Source organism: Oryctolagus cuniculus, chromosome 15 (assembly GCF_964237555.1).
Source record: "Oryctolagus cuniculus chromosome 15, mOryCun1.1, whole genome shotgun sequence".
Classification (NCBI taxonomy): Eukaryota; Metazoa; Chordata; class Mammalia; order Lagomorpha; family Leporidae; genus Oryctolagus; species Oryctolagus cuniculus.
Genome location: NC_091446.1, coordinates 35054096 through 35071249, shown reverse-complemented (window position 1 = coordinate 35071249; position 17154 = coordinate 35054096). Strand labels below are relative to the sequence as shown.

Sequence of the window (17154 nt, the reverse complement as noted above, 5' to 3'; positions counted from 1 at the left end):
AACTGACAGCCTACAAACAAACTTATATTTATGTTCATTTCACTTATGACCAGGGTGCCAGTGTATTCAATGGGAAGCAAATAACCTTTTCAACAGAGTGCAGTGATGACATGATCCATGCTCCCAGGTTGCCTTCAAGACACCAACCTCTGTGGGTCTGTACAAGTTATTGTGTTACACTCAGCAAAATTCATTTCTCTCTTCTACCTATTCTTTCCCATTATACAACTGAACACCTCCACACACACCACACACTCCATCTGAAATTCCCTCTCCTGTCCTGCACTGAAAATTTATAAAGACCTCCTTCAATGTGTAGGATATGCAAATTAAGCTATGTTGCCCTCTCCCTCACACTTGTGCAATGATGATGTCATCTTCACATTACACCATGACACTTTGTGATTTTTTAATTGTTTGTAATTATTTATTTGCACAGGAGATGCACTCCATGTTTCTCCTTTGCAGGATTATTTTTATCTAAAAACAAGCAGGAGGTATTCTAATCATTTAACAACTTAATTTTATAGTATGTGTCTTCAACATGTTTATGGTAATGTACATTATGGGAAATATATATTGGCTTTCGTTTTCTTACACCGAAATAACTCATCTTTTAATTTTTTATTTCCACAAAATTTATATAAAGTACCCTAATATTTTTCATAATACTGGGGGTTCACTCATTCTGTAGATATGTAAATTGCTTGTCAAACCAGCCTGATCATTTAAATATCCATTGTATATACAGAATTATTCAATGAATCTAAAAATACACAAGAAAACAAATAACAAGCTGTTGTGAACATCTTACCTGCTCCATTTTGATCAAAAAACAATCAGTAAAGTCCCTAGTGTTGTTAACATCCAGAGATTTTTGGTGTTCTTTAACTTTCTCCATAACAAAATTTTTTGTATAAGCAATATTTTTACGAAGGTGTTATGAATCCCCGGGATATAGTCAGTGAGAGCGGGGAAATTATTGCAAACCTAAAAGAGAGTACAATAATACATACCTGATAATGCATGTATGTATATATATATACATGCAAACCCTGCCATAAATATGAATTATAGATATTAATAGGAATAAAATAGTGTCCATCTTAAAAAGAATGCTTTTACTGTAAATATGTGGTATTTCTATATGCTTATAGAAATATTTGAGCATGAGAGGTCTGACCAGGTTATCAAAGGTAAATTTAATTTCCTAGACTCACACATAATTTTTTTTGACAGGCAGAATGGACAGGGAGAGAGAGACAGAGAGAAAGGTCTTCCTTTTCCATTGGTTCATCCCTCAACGGCCGCTGCTGCCCACACACTGCGCTGATCCCAAGCCAGGAGCCAGGTGCTTCCTCCTGGTCTCCCTTGCGGGTGCAGAGCCCAAGCACTTGGGCCATCCTCCACTGAACTACCGGGCCACAGCAGAGAGCTAGACTGGAAGAGGAGCAACCGGATCAGATCTAGTGCCCCAACCAGGACTAGAACTCAGGGTACTGGCGCTGCAGGCAGAGGATTAGTCTAGCAAACCGTGGCACTGTCCTGTTCTATTGTATAAACTCCTCTTTATATGATTCTCATTTTGTTTCATAAATCATTTGCTATAAACTTAAAATATAATAGGAAATGACTGCATTGTGGTGCAGCAGGTAAAGCTACCACTTGTGAAGTCTGCATCTCATATGTGTGCAGGTTTGAATCCTAGCCATGTTTGTTGTGGGTGTTCAGAAAATGAGCAGCAGATAGAAGGCATCTCTCTCTTTTGTTCTCCTCCTTCTCCTTCTCCTCTTCCTCATCTCCCCTTTGTTTCTTCCTCTCTCTCTGATCCTGCCATCATATTCATAAATATCTTTTAAAAATAACAGCCTGGATGTCCATTGATTGACAAAGACATTCTGTGTTCAGTCATTGAAGTGGCTTCATAGAAATAGGGCTTGGAGTTTAGTGAAAAATCACTGGACAGAAGATAATGGACACAAACATTAGACCAGTATTTGGACACTCATTTTGCTGTGTGTAAATAAAAAATTTCCATCACCTTTCACAGTGTTCAATGACATCAGCTCTGCTGGGACTGTGCTGTCTAAACATTCTCTTCATAGCTTGGTCCATGTAGCATTTAGCACCTGTCAGATAAAGGAACATAAATGGCTTCCCAGCAACAAAAGATCTCGCTCTCACCTGCAACCATGGAGAGCTCAGAATCCTAACAGTTTCATTTAATCTTTCCATCAATTTAAGAAAATCCTCATCTTTATAATCAAAGCAATTATGGAAAATAATGGAGAAGATCACATTGCAGGGAGCACAGCCCAGGATAAAGGTGGGATCACAGGGTGAGGCTGAAGGATTGAAAGCAATTTTAAAACACCATTAAAATATATATATAAAGCATGTTATTTTTGTCCATGTTAATTTAGAAATGGTAAGAAATGTCTTGCCTACAAATTCCTGTGACAGTAAAAAAATAGTGACACAAATGAAATCAAACAAGCATCACTTTACTGTAAGCCTGATTTGACTAAATAATAGCTAAATAATGAAATTTGCCTAAATAATGAAATTTCGAATACTCAATCACATTTATTGCTTTTCTATGCACCCTTTTATCACAAGAGATCTGCTATTTGGGAAGGATAATGAAAACAGTTTTAATAATTCAATTTTCAAACCAGAATCATGCATGTGCACAATGTCTGTAGATATAAAGCACTGAAATGGAAGGCGGAAAATAGTGTGGGCCAGGAAACGTCTTATAGATAAAATAACGAATAGTCACAAATAATGAAAAATGAAGTGTTGAACCAGTAGAGAGGGAAAAAGAGACAAATTGTGAGAAAATTCACATACTTAAATGAGAAAAATTGTCAAAGCCGAAGGCATGCATATAATATGAGAAAAACCAAAAACTAAATTATGAAGCTTATGATACCATCTAAGATGATTTGCATTCCAGATAGAGTGCTGGGTTCAACACTAGGCCCCACTCCTAACTCCATTTTCCTGAGAGTTCAGACTATTGGAAGCAACAGGTGATGGTTCAAGTAGCTGAGTTTATGCCACTCAAGTGGGAGACCTAATCGAGTACCCACTTCTGGCTTAATTATAGGCCTGGCTATGTGGGAATCTGGGGAGTAAACTAGTAGATGAGATCTCTGTCTCTCTCTCCCACCCTGCCTCCCTCCCTACCTCTTTGTGTGTGTGTGTGTGTGTGTGTATGAGTGTGTGGTGTGTCTATCAAAACGGTTGACTTTCCCTTTAAAGAAAAATTTTAGAAAAATAAGAAGGAAAGCATAAGTTTAAGAAGGATCTGTGCCAGCGCAGCGGCTCACTAGGCTAATCCTCCGCCTTGCAGCGCCGGCACACCGGTTCTAGTCCCAGTCGGGGCGCCGGATTCTGTCCCAGTTGCCCTCTTCCAGGCCAGCTCTCTGCTATGGCCAGGGAGTGTAGTGGAGGATGGCCCAAATACTGAAGCCCTGCACTGCATTGAAGACCAGGATAAGCACCTGGCTCCTGCCTTTGGATCAGTGCGGTGCGCTGGCCCCAGCGGCCATTGGAGGGTGAACCAATGGCAAAGGAAGACCTGTCTCTCTGTCTCTCTCTCTCACTGTCCACTCTGCCTGTCCAAAAAAAAAAAAAAAAAACCAACAACAAAAAGAAAAAACAAAACATGGATCTCTGGATCTGTTTTCTTAATGGAACAAAGTGAGAATTTTAGTTTATTTATTTCAAGCATGCATCCTAGATTGGGGAAGCCAAAAAGTAATTGGAGTCTTCTTTATCAAGAATTTCAATGTAGCCGGCGCCGTGGCTCAATAGGCTAATCCTCCACCTTGCGGCGCCGGCACACCGGGTTCTAGTCCCGGTTGGGGCGCCGGATTCTGTCCCGGTTGCCCCTCTTCCAGGCCAGCTCTCTGCTATGGCCAGGGAGTGCAGTGGAGGATGGCCCAGGTGCTTGGGCCCTGCACCCCATGGGAGACCAGGAAAAGCACCTGGCTCCTGGCTCCTGCCAGGATCAGCGCGGTGCGCCGGCTGCAGCGGCGGCCATTGGAGGGTGAACCAACGGCAAAAGGAAGACCTTTCTCTCTCTGTCTCTCTCTCTCACTGTCCACTCTGCCTGTCAAAAAAAAAAAAAAAAAAAAAAAAAAAAAAAAAGAATTTCAATGTAAAAAAAAATTTCCTTTCTTGAGACATGACCAGCCAATATTTCGAATTGCTTTCTATATTTAACATACTTGAGCAAAGCTGTCTTTTAGTTGATTCTAACATATTCTTCTGTACAATTATACCAAATAGCAAAATGTGTTTTAATAAAATTTAAAACTTACCCATAAGTTAAGTCAAGTTTCTCATCTTACAGATAAACAAATGAAAATGCAGGAGAGGTTTTCATTTTAGATGGCAGATTTGTACAGTGCAAATGTTACCATCAAATGATCAATAAACTTAATAGGTAAAGAGCTCCCAAATTCATAGCTATAGACACCTCATAGCCCCCTCTAAAAGGACATCTTGATTAAAAGTGGTCAGATACATAGTAGAGAACAGGACATTAGGATACCTGAGTTACTTGCTTCTGTGTCAGGCTTTCTAAACATTTATAGTACTCTACATATTTAGACAAACTTTTTTTTTACACCAACAAGGTAGAGGAGAATTTGGAAAGCCTTGGGAACTGTGTATTTCTGTGTATGTATGTGTTACCTACAGAAAACCTGATTTTCAATCTTTCATTTTGCTTAGAAGAGAGAATTATAAAACAGGGTAATTTGGAAAATGAACTGATAATCAGACACATTGTGAACAACACATCTCAGAGCAGTAGACCTGGTTGTGGAGGAAAATATGTCACAATTTCTCAAACAAAATCTAATAAACACAGAGAGAAAACAAAGCAGAAACAAAGCCACATTCTGCTAAGGAAAGTCAATATAAACAGCTATTATCAACAGTTGAAATTTTGTTAAACAAATCACTTCATGTTTGTGTATGTGCAGAATTATGTTACTGGCTGTATTTACTCAAACCAAATAAATCCATAGAGGAAGTAGACTCAACAAGGGAGAGCAATTTTTATAAACAGAGTGATTACAGAGAATAGTAAGTGAAAGGAACATTGTTGGGATATGCCTAGGATGACAAAACTGCACACAGCACCACTGGTGTCTAGCACTAGGCACAGGCCTGGAGAACCTCAGACATGTCAGTGAAGCTGAGCATGCAGATGTGAACGCCCACGAGGGTCGTTTTATGCCCCATAAGTTGCGATGGGTCATTGCCACGATATGCTTTGCCAAGTTTCCACCATGAATCATTCTACAATAGGTAATAGCATTCAGGCTATGGGGAAAACCTTCTTTCATAAAAATAACACTCAAAACTTACTTTCATGATTTCTGATTTAAAATAAAGGAAACTGATTTGGGACAGGAGGGTACTAAATGAACTTCCACACCCACACCACACAGAACGAGGCTGCAAACACAGCACTGATGTGCACAAACTCCCCACTCCTTGCTCCAAACCACCTTTTCCCTCAATGGGAGAGGCAGCCATGCCTGAGGATGAAGGCTCCGCTCACCCTGCAAGGTTTCCCAGGGCAGCATATTGAGGGTGCAGTGGGAGGTCAGTGATGTGGGGTAAGGGTCACCCACCATTGGTTTTTCTCAGCTCCTCCACCAGGCAGCGGGCCTCCTCTTGAACTCGGTCCTCAATGCCCCTCCTCTCCATCCCGAAATTCCGCAGGGTCATGAGCGATAAGCATCGCATCTCCTTCCATGTGTTTGCATTGCTGAAAGTGATTCCTGCCAGAATGAGAAACAGAAACTAGGAAGGAGGGAGATCCCAGCAAGTAGGAAGACGCTGACATGAGGCAGCCACACAGATGGCCCAGTTCTGTCTGAGGAGCTTTTCAAGTCTCTGTTTTCTAAACACTCCATCTCATAACCACTGTTACACACACACACACACACACACACACACACACTTACCGAGTCCTTTATTAACTTTTTCAGCCATAGGAAAACTGCCTCTTCCAGCAAACTCCTCTCCAAGATCAACCAGGGCCTCCTTCACTGCCTCGTATCCATGCAGCACCACAGTGGGCCTCATGCCCAGATACACAGTGAACACGGGGCCATAGCGTTCTGAGAACTGGGAAGAGAAACAAATATCACCAAAGAAAGTATATGAAGGTCACATAGTGTGTCTGATTCAGACGGAAATTAGCATTGTCGATGTTATATTTTTAAAATTCCATGGATTTAAGTATTTCTATTTATAACTAAATATGATAGTGATTATTATGGTTGCTACTCATGAATGACCTATGATGTGCCATAAATGGCCCAGGTAGTTGGTATGAGGTTTGCATGTAATTCTCAAATAATACACTCAACAAGGTTAATTCCACTATTTTATAAATAAAGAAACCTGGACTGGAATTCTAAATTAATCTCCAGTTTCCTGCAGCCAGGAATTAGAGGCTATTTGCTGCCTATTCAAACTCTGTCGCTTGAAATCACTACCCAGCTTACTCAGGATCACATGGCAAGCCCTTCTCATGAGGATCCTGACTCAGTCAGGTTCCGATGTCACTAGTGTTGTATGTCCTTAAATGTCACCACAACTAAGTCTAATGTCCAGCCCAGTGTGAAATCTACTGGCATTTAAAAGACAGAAAGAGAACAAACAAGATGTCTTTTTCTGTGTGTCTCTTTCTGACACTTTGCCTTTCAAATACGTAAAAAAATCTTGTAAAAAAAATGTGCCACCCATGTGGGAGACCCAGGAAGAGCTCCTTGCTCTGACCCAGGCTCTGACCTTTCTCAGCCCTGATCACTCCAGCCCTTGGTGCAGTCAAACAGCAAATGGGATATCTCTCTTCTTAAAGATTTAATTATTTATTTGAAGGAGTCAAAGAGGCAGAGCGAGAGAGAGTGACAGAGGTCTTCCATTCAATGATTCACTTTTCAAATGGCCGCAATGGCTGGATCTGGGCCACTCTGAAGCCAGGAGCTTGTTTTGGGTCTCCCATACCAGTGAAGGGGCCCAAGTACGTTGGCCATCTTCTATTGCTTTCCGAAGTCATAGCAGACCATTTGGGATGCTAGCACTGGAGGCGGTGGCTTTACCTGCTATGCCACAGCCCCAGCCTGGGGTATCTTTTTTATGTTTTTTTTTTTTTAAAGCAGAGTTACAGAAAGGGGAGGAGAGATGGTGGGGGGGGGGGGAAGAGAGAGAGAGAGAGAGAGAGAGAGAGAGATCTTCAATCTGCTATTTCACTACCCAAATTGCCATAGCGCTAGGGATAGGCCATGCTGATTCCAGAATCCAGGAGCTTCTTGTAGTTTCCCACCTGGGTGCAGGGTCCCAAGAAATTGCACTATGTTCTGATGCTGTCCCAAGATAATTAGCAGATAGCAGGATCAGATAAGAAGCAGCCTGGTCTTAAAAAGGTGCCCGTATAGATGCCGGGATCACAAGAGGAGGCTCCAGGTGCTTTGCTGCAGTGCTGGCCAGGAGATCTCTTGCTTTGTCTGTCCTTAGTTTCTCTCACTTTCTCTTTTGATTAAATCAAATAAATCTTCAAAAAGAAGAAGAAGGAGGAGGAGGAGGAGAAGAAGATGGAGGAGGAGAAGAGGAAGAAGAAGAAAAGGAGGAGAAGAAGGAGGGAGGGGGATGAAGGAAGAGGAGGGGGTGAGAAGGAGGAGGAGCAGTAGGAGTAGGAGTAGAAGAAGAAGAGGAAGAACAAGAAGCAGCAGCACCAGAGAAGGGCCAGGACATTGCAAGCAACATCCCAGGGAGGAGCAGCTTCTTCCATCCTGTAGCATTCTGGGCCACACAGCAGGGTTTCACAGAATCTAAAAGAATTCTGATGCCAGCAGGTGGCCACTGAATGTTTACTTCTTTCTTTCATTCACCTAGACCATTCCAGAATCCATAGTGATACCAGTTTTTATTGATTCTGCAGAGACGTTCAATTTTCATGGATATTCTGAAAAAAGTAACCACATGTATAATACAATAGAGGATTTCTTGAATGAAATTTGTATCAGAAGCTCTTCACTATCACTGATGTTCAGGCAAATGGCTGAATTCAAAGAAGTTCAGCAGTACTCCTGATTTTTGTCACTTAGTTATTTTGATTCTATCTGCAGGACCTAAATATTTCTCTACTCAACTCCTGAAATTGGTAGAAGAAGCATCAAAGCTTACAGAGAGCATTTTGATTTATAATCATCTGTCATAAGAATCTGCATCCAGAAGTAGATTTTATTTTAAAAAGAGTCAATCTAATGAATACTTACCTTAGTTAGGGATTTGCTGATGTTCTTAGCATCTATCTGGAGAATATTTCCAATGATGGGGAAAGGAGTGGGGCCAGGAGGGAGCTTCCCCCTCCCAGAATTCTGCTTCCAGAGTGAAAGGAGAAGTAAACAGCAGAGTTCCAACACCAGGACCACAATTGGATCCATTCTCTACTTCCTGGGATCCCTGTGAGCTGGGAAGCACAGGCTTTACACCACTCTTGCTAATATGCTTCTCTGATGGGTCAAACAACGATGCACTTTATCCCTCTCCTGAGTGAACTTTGCCTCCATGACATAGATGAAAACAAGATATTCTTTAGTCGCATTGCATTCTTTCCTGTGCTCACTTGGGAAATGGAAATTTCATTGTACTGGTTTGTGCCCTTGTATTGGTAATTGGATTAAAAAAAAAAAACAGATGTTTTCCATGTGCAGTCATGATAGAGAATTAATTATGATACAACATAATCATGCCAAATTCTATGTCTGTGTTATAATTTCCAGTTGAGAATTTATGACTAAAAGAAATCACAGTATGCTATGACTTTTACAACTTATTATACAGGCATATACAATATATATGTGAGTGTGTCTTGAAGCTATATCAAAAAGTGAGACACTCTGTACTCAATGATGGCAGAATTCAAACATTGAATGCGCTCTACTAATATTATAAATAACTAAACATTAGAAAGTAACCGTAAACCGTAAATATTGAATGAAGAGAAATGACCAAATCACTAGCTAAATCAATGGGCATGATTTTTGACATTAAATTTTAAAAGGAAAACTTGAGAAAGCAGAGAATATTAATTTTAATTTTCAAATGAATAGATATTCATAGGAAACAGAGGACATGGCCAGGATCACAGGCTCACAAGTCACAGAAAGGAATTTCTGTTTTTATGTTCAATTTATTTTGGAGAGTTGTTTTAAATACAATTTAATTTAGGTTTGAAAACTTTATTTGTCTTTATTGGAAGGCAGAGAGTGAGAGAGTGAGAGAGCGAGAGATTAGACAGGGTTAGAGAACCATTTCCTGTATCTTGCTTCACTCCCCCAAATTCCACGGACAGCAAAGGCTGAGACAGGTCAAATCAGAAACCCAGAAGTCAATCCAGGTTTATCACATGGGTGAAAGGGGCCCAAGAGCTAAGAAATCTTCTTGTGCCCCCACCCCATACCCCCCCCCCGTATAGAATTAGCATAAACCAGCACAAAAATTGAAACCAGGAATCAAATCCAAGTTTCTGACATTGAAAGCCTGTGTCAAAAGCAGCAGCTGAATGACTACGCCACAGTGTCTGTTCTGGGGGATTTCTATGAGATCTTCTGATTCCCATCTTGTGTACTATGCCCTACACACAGGCAGCCTCCAGAGTTACTTCAACAAACAAAGGGAACCTAAAATATTAGTGACTCTCAATAAACAACACACTATGTTCATAATAAAGCAGACATTGCACCCAATAGGAACTCCTTTAATTGACTCCAAGGATAAAGAACTCACATGTGCTCACATGAACAGAAAAAGACAGAGTTCTTCCTGTTGATTCACTATAGAGGTAAAATTTAGTCATTGAAACTAAGGAAAGAGAGAATCCCAGAGAATGTGAGGGAAACTCTTGGGAAAGTGAAATTATCCTCACCTCATGTTCAACTCCAGCTAAGGATGATTCTGTTGGTTTGGGTCTGTCATGGTCTGAAATGAAAAGTGAAATAATGCAGCAATTCTGGGAAATAATAGAAAGAATGCACTTGCAGATGAAACAGAGGAGGAGAGGAAGGGAAATCATTCAATGGACCCACAGCTCAAAGAACCACAACTTGTTGACCTGAACAGGAGGAGACACTGTGTTCACAAGAAGGTAAACCTCAATGAAAGATAAACGTTACTACATCACCAATGACTATGCTATACAAAGGCATATTTTTACAGTATCATCAGATGTTTCTGTAAATTGGCTAGTGCTATTATTTCTGAACTGTATTTGTAAAAATTAAGTCTTGTCGAGAACAACTTAGAGAATGTTTTATTGGCCACAAATAGAGAGATTCTGACAATTCACAAAGAGTTTCACACCTTACACATTCTTCAGATTCTGTTACCTTTTCCTAAGGTAAAATCATTCAATTTGAGGGATGAGGAAACTTGTCCTGGAGATTCTGTTCCATATCTGAAGGCACACAAACTGCTGATGTTAGACTTCTGAACTGACGTCGAGTGTCCCATGTCTTGCTGTCTTCCTCGAAACAAGGCCTTCAGTTTACCTGGGTTCACCAGCATTTTTAGAGTATACTTTGATTCACTATTGCGTGATTCACGCTAACCTGTGGCTTTCAAAGTCAATATGAATTTGGTGAATAATTACCAAAATAATTGATCAAAATCGGGTTCAATGCAGTTTAGAACTTGAACAGTTCCACTTCTTGATTCATGCAATCTTCAGGAGAAAGAGAGGAAATGTTCTGCCTAATTCACATAGTTCTAAACCCTTAACAGATCCACACCAATTTGTTTTGTGTACAATGAGCTCTGTCGCTCTCTGTACAGGAAACACATTACTCCTTGAAGATAAGTGACCCTACTCTGCTTCTCCTCCTTTCCCATGAGTTGACGTCCTGCCTGGACTGTTTATATACACATAGTGTTTATAAAAATCATGGATAATCTTTTTTGAAAAGTAGATTGATGGACTGAGAAGGAAAGAAGATACAGAGACTTCCCATCTGCTGGTTACTCCTCTAATGCCTGCAGTGACTGTTGCTCTGTCAAACTAAAATTGAGAGCTGAGAACTCAATGCAAGTCAACCACATAGGTAGCATGGCCTAAGAATGTGAGTCATTGCCTGCTGCCTCCAAGAGTTTGCATTATCAGGAAGTTGGAATGGAGAGCAGCACTGAGACTGAAACTCAGAATGTCAGAAGTCCCAAATGGCACATTAAGTGCTACATAAAACACTAGTCCCATGATCATATATAATTCAAATAAAAGTGATCTCTGAGATCAACTAGTCCAAATTTATTTTGATGTTCAGGAATGAGCAATTCTTACCTCAGTGACATACAGTGTCACAAATACATCAGTAAGAGAGATTGTCTTAGAATCCCAGTTTTCCAGGGCCAGTGCTGTGGCTTAGGGGGTAAAGCTGCCACCTCCACTAGGGCATCCATATTGGCTTTGGTTCAAGTCCTGCTGTTCATTCTGTGAGTTTGCCATGTGGACTGCTTCCAGTGTTGGAGTATTTACTCTTTTTAATTCTATCTGGTTTTATTGTGAAACAGCTAATTCAACTTATATGATCACTTTAATACTTAACCCTATCCAAATGCTCACTTTATCTCTTAAAATGCTATTTTTACCACTGAGCTTATAGGTATTTGGAAACCCATGTCAAGTTTTTAAACTTTACCCTTAGAATTAACTTTATACAAATGTATGAAGAAGTATACAGATTTACAGTTATAAATTCCATACATTTCATAGTTACAACAGTGAGTTCTTCCCACATGCTGATCCTCCCACCCTTCTTTTTCTTCTCTCTCTTATTCCCACTCTTATTTTTACTAAGATCTATGTTCAATTAAATTTATACACATATGATTATCTCTATGTTGAGGAGAGTGTTCAAAATAGTATGAAGGAAAAAAAAAACTGTTCCTCAACCTTCAAGACAAAGGCTGTTCAAAGTCATTGCTTCTCTGGCACTTTTTTTTTTAATATAAGGAACACAAACTTCATGCATTTCATACATACAAATTTACGAACATAGTGATTCCTCCACACCACCTTCCTTTTCCCAAAAATTCATATTTTAATATGGAAACCTCCAGTGTTCCTCAGTTCCAGGTTTCCTATAATCTTGGCAGGTGATCAGCACTGTCTCCTTGCAGTCCAGCTTCCACCGCGCTAGCCTTTTGCTCAGGATAATTGCTCCACAGCACCCAAGGTCCTGAGGCTGCTGCTCCAGTTCACTCACTTCCACCCCCAACAGACTCATGGCCAAGTATGGGGAACTCGATGTGACTGGTGCAAACAGTACACTGGAGTGTGTCTGGTCAAGGTTTCTAAATATTTGCCACAGCAACGGGATAAAGCACCTGGAAGAGGAGAAGTTGAGAAACTGCAGATTGCCAAGAATCAAGGAAGGACTGTGGTGTCCTTTTCTTTAGATGAAGATCTCTCAAATATTCACGATTCTGATGCGAAACCAGATGTAGTCAGTGCTCCTCAAGATCATCCATGTGTCTGGCAAACTGCTGGATGGTAAACGGTATTTACTGAGAGCTCCTTGGAGAGGCTGTCTCAGGAAGGAGCTGGAATAAAGAGCTGAGTGCCAACATGTGGCCAGTGAGAATTACATGAGATTGAAGAGATGGCAAACAGAGGAATCTCCCAAAGCAGTAAGACCATCCCAACAACTGGGTATACTTGTAACAACCAGTTACAAACCTGTTGCTAATCATCAATACAACATTGACTATGAAAGGAGAAACAAGATGGAAAACGAGCCCGAGCTGACGACAGCAAGTTTTAGCCAGGCTGTTTTCAGCCTTTGAGAAGCACTGGTAGTCCAACCTGAGGGACCTGGTGGACATCACAAAACAGCCTGTGGGTTACCTGAAGGAAACCTTGAGAGAAGTTGGTATTCAGAATGTAAAAGGGATCCACAAAAATATGTGGGAGCTGAGGCTAGAATATGGATAGTATAAGAGGAAAAAAGAAAAGATTAAGCCAGTGCCTGGGGATCTGGCTGGTGGGCCCCCTGCAGGGTGACACTGAGCCTCAGCCTTGATTCTGAACACTTGAGCGCCTGTGTCTGTAGCAGTAACATGACTGGTACTTTTGTTTCTCTTGGTCAATTGTTTTTCAGTGAACATTTGTGAAGAGAAATGAAAAATGTTGGTTGAGTGAAGGAGGTGGAAAGAAAAGATTAGACATAAAAACCAGATAGCACAGCCAGTGGTGTGGCATCGCACGAAAACTTTCCTCCTGAAGTGCCTGCGTCCCATAGGGGTGCCGGTTCACATCCCAGTAGCTCCACTTTGATCCAGCAGAGAAGTGGACTGATTCTGCACACTAGTCCCTCAGCTCGCTGTGGAAATCCTGAGCTTTTCATCAGTTGCCCTTAGTAGTTTCTATTGTGTTTTGACTTCTGTGTTTTGCTGGAAGTGGTTTCATATTCCAGAGCCCTGATCTTTCTTGCAGAAGTTGAAACAAATTGTTGTTTTCTGAATAGTGAGAATTTTTCCCAGGATTTTTTGCTACCTTGCATATAACCCGATGTATCAGGGGTGTGGACCTGTCCATGTAAGCAGACACTTCTAAATATTCATTTTCTTGCAAACTTGAAGAAAACTGATTGTGGGTTTCAATTATGTTGCAGCTAATGTTGATATGCTAATGCCAGGTTTTTGTCTTGCTGTGATGACCACTCTAAAAAATGCTGCCTTAATGCAGAGAGAGGTGAATACTTGAATCATGACAGCACCCTCCATTTCAACCATGGACATGGTTGAAGCAGTGAGAAATGCTCCCTTATCACCAGTGAATCTGCATTGAATGTCTTCAGCATTTGCTGCCATTCCCACAAGTGCAGATCCTCAACAGGATGAAGTCCATGCATCATGTCCCAGTCTGGTGCAGAGACCCATGTGACACAATGGCTAGTTGCATCACACCACACCATGGAGGTTACTGAGCTGAGCCCCACCTGTAAGTAAACCTGAACCAACCATGAGGACTGATCATGCAACATGGATTGAAGTGGGGGAAACTAAATAAAATGATTAAACATTATAGGAGTTAACAGTAAGTGGTTAGCAACTCTGCTTTCCTGTCAGATTGGCCTGCAACCACTTCCTCCTCCTGTTGAAAGCTGAGTGAACTTGAATGAATAATTTAATAGAAAGCATCATCTTAGGGTATGCTGCTAAATGGATATAATAATAGCAGGATAATATGAACAATGATCTCGTCTCCTGAGCAAAGGTGCTCATGTCCTAATTCTTTGAAGCTATGAACTTCTAAATATATCGTTTTAAATGCTGAGAGGGGCATTGCAAATGTGATTGTATGAGGGATCATAACAGGGTTAGATAATACTGATTTGACTAGGTGGGCCTCCTGAGATCACACTGGTCTTCATGAAAGGGAAATTCATTGAATTATTCAAATTCAAGTAATGATTTACATTCTCTATCTCCTTGCTGAATTTCTCAATCATGCCACATGTTATATTCTAAATTCCATTGAATTGGCTATCTATATCCTCTTGCATCAAATTGTCAATATTTCCTCTTGATGGAGTGAGACTTCCTTCTTTATCCTCTCATTCCGACTAGGAAACAAACCATCTACAGTAGGCATTTTATGCCTCCTATACCGTTGTGATTCCTTTAATCCCCAGAACATAAAGAAAAGATGCACCACCAAGCTAGAGGAAGGAAAAATTTTACCTAAATGAGTTGGGGTCTTTTACGCCCAAGCTTGCTTTGTGCAAAACTCTCCCTGATCGATCACAAGCCACAGAAAAATTTCCCTGCCTTCTTAGAACGTTTGAGGGAGACTTTAAAGACATATAGTCCATTAGATCCTGCTCTGTAGAGGCATAGGTGATTTTATTTTTTTAAAGATTCATTATTTATTTATTTGAAAGAGTTACACACACATGGAGAGAGAGAGAGAGCGAGAGATGTATCTTCTATCGGCTACTTCACTCCAGAACTGTGCCAACCCAAATCCAGGAACCAGGAACTTCTTCCAGGACTCCCACATGGGTAAGGGGCCCCAGCACTTGGACCAGCTTCTACTGCTTTCCTAGGCCATAGCAGAGAGCTGGATTGGGAGTGGAGTAGCCGGGACTCAAACCGGTACCCATTTGGGATGCCAGACTGCAGTTGGCAGCCTTATCTGCTAAGCCACAGCACCAGCTCCGATAAGTGATTTAAAAAGGCAGTTTCCTAACCCAGTCTGTTTCAGACATTAGGATAAACTCCAGGGACTTGTAGTAGAACGTGAGGGTAATCTAGACAAGCTCTTAGAGGTGGGCACCATGGTCTTTTATAACAGATCAGGAGGGGACTGAACAGCAGTGGTGTAAAGGTAAGCGAAGGAGAACACTCCTGATTATGTCTCAGCCCAAGCAAACCCCCAGACATTCCCAAGTCTTTTTGCTGTAAATGTAATAGACACTTTACCAAGGATTGGTAAAAATGACACTCAGGGATATGTCCTATTGGCTATCAATGGAGATTTTACCTCTCCTGAAGGCCAAAAGTGATGGCAGACTACACATGGATATACATATGCAGAGTAAGAGAAATGGATTATCTGTTAAATTCTTCTTCAGGAACCAGCTCAGCTGACACCTTGATACTAATTCAATGATGCTGGTATTGGAACTTGGAACTCTGGAACTGTAAGATAATCATCTGCATTGTTTTAAGTCACTCAACTCATGGTAACTTATAATAGTAGTAATGGTAACTAACACAAACATTATTTGTCTCCTAGATTTATTAGAAGAATTAAGTAACAGAAAATATGCCTATGGCCAACAGCAAAGTAAAGGTAATTGCTATTTTTTGTTTTCTGATGAGGGAAGATGCAGATGTAGGGGAGGTTCCAAATTTTATTTTTTTAAAGATTTATTTATTTATTTGAAAGTCAGAGTTCCACAGAGAGAGAAGGAAAGGCAGAGAGAGAGGACTTCCATCTGCTGGTTCACTCCCCAATTGGCCACAATGGCTGCAGCTGCACCAATCAAAAGCCAGGAGCCTGGAGCTTTTCTCGGTCTCCCACACAGATGCAGTGGTGCAAGGACTTGGGCCATCATTCACTGCTTTCCCAGGCTGTACCAGAGAGCTAGATCATATGTAAAGCAGCCAGGCCTTGAACCAGCGTCCACATGGGATGCTGGCACTGCAGGCAACAGCTTTACCTGCTACTCCACAGTGCTTGCTCTGCAAGTTTTATTTTTCTGTAGTTGAAAAAAAAATATTTTTGCTTTTTCTTTTTTTTAATTTCGTAAATATAAATTTCCAAAGTACAGTTTATGGATTACAATGTCTTTCCCCCCCGATAGCTTCCCTCCCACTCACACCCCTCCCATCTCCCGCTCTCTCTCCCATTCCATTCACATCAAGATTCATTTTCAATTATCTTTATATATAGAAGATCGATTTAGTATATATTAAGTAAAGATTTCATCAGTTTGCACCCACACAGAAACACAAAGTGTAGAATACGGTTTCAGTACTAGTTATAGCATTATAGCTTTTTATATTTTTTTTTATTAATGGGAAGAGGATATTAAACCAAACATGTAACATAAATTGTAAAACTTAATGTTCATCTTCACTTTAGCTGATCCTCCCAATATTTCCCTATAGGTTTGAACAGTTTCTAGAATTGTTTGTCTTTTATTTATTTATTTTTTGAAAGGAAGAGTGGACAGTGAGAGAGAGTGACAGACAGAGAGAAAGGTCTTCCTTTTCCGTTGATTCACCCCGCAATGGCCACTGCGGCCGGCGCACCGCACTGATCCGAAGCCAGAAGTCAGGTGCCTCTCCTGGTCTCCCATGCGGGTGCAGGGCCCAAGGACCTGGGCCATCCTCTACTGCACTCCTGGGCCACAGCAGAGAACCAGACTGGAAGTGGGACAATCGGACAGAATCCGGCACCCTGACCAGGACTAGAACCTGAGTGCCGCCGCCGCAGGTGGAGGATTACCCTATTGAGCCGCAGCGTTGGCCAGAATAATTGTCTTTCAAGCAATACCTCCAATAACTCTAGGTGACACCTGGACAAGAATCCTTTCTGCTTTCTTCCCTTTC

General features: G+C 41.0%; 1 protein-coding gene and 1 pseudogene across 1 annotated transcript; one reads left to right on the top strand and one right to left on the bottom strand.

Annotated features, from left to right (window-relative positions):
- Positions 1-804: 804 nt before the first annotated feature.
- On the bottom strand, positions 805-10617 carry LOC138845335 (cytochrome P450 2C25-like). Its single transcript, XM_070057555.1, has 6 exons — positions 10425-10617; positions 9965-10017; positions 5994-6156; positions 5658-5807; positions 2042-2129; positions 805-990 (listed from the first exon to the last, which is right to left on the bottom strand). Exons 1-6 carry the CDS (start codon positions 10600-10602, stop codon positions 930-932), a joined length of 693 nt encoding a protein of 230 aa, XP_069913656.1. The 5' UTR covers positions 10603-10617; the 3' UTR covers positions 805-929.
- Positions 10618-12315: 1698 nt separating this feature from the next.
- LOC100351690 (general transcription factor IIF subunit 2 pseudogene) lies at positions 12316-13093 on the top strand (annotated as a pseudogene).
- Positions 13094-17154: the final 4061 nt, after the last annotated feature.

Bases quoted from the DNA above. Each gene is read 5' to 3' on its own strand.
- LOC138845335 (XM_070057555.1), bottom strand. From the start codon at position 10,602: ATGCTGGTGAACCCAGGTAAACTGAAGGCCTTGTTTCGAGGAAGACAG. The intron at 10,018-10,424 runs GTAACAGAATCT...TTTTCATTTCAG, and splicing joins TGATTTTACCTTAGGAAAAG to ACCATGACAGACCCAAACCA. The intron at 991-2,041 runs GTGATGGAAATT...ACTCTCTTTTAG, and splicing joins GTCATTGAACACTGTGAAAG to GTTTGCAATAATTTCCCCGC.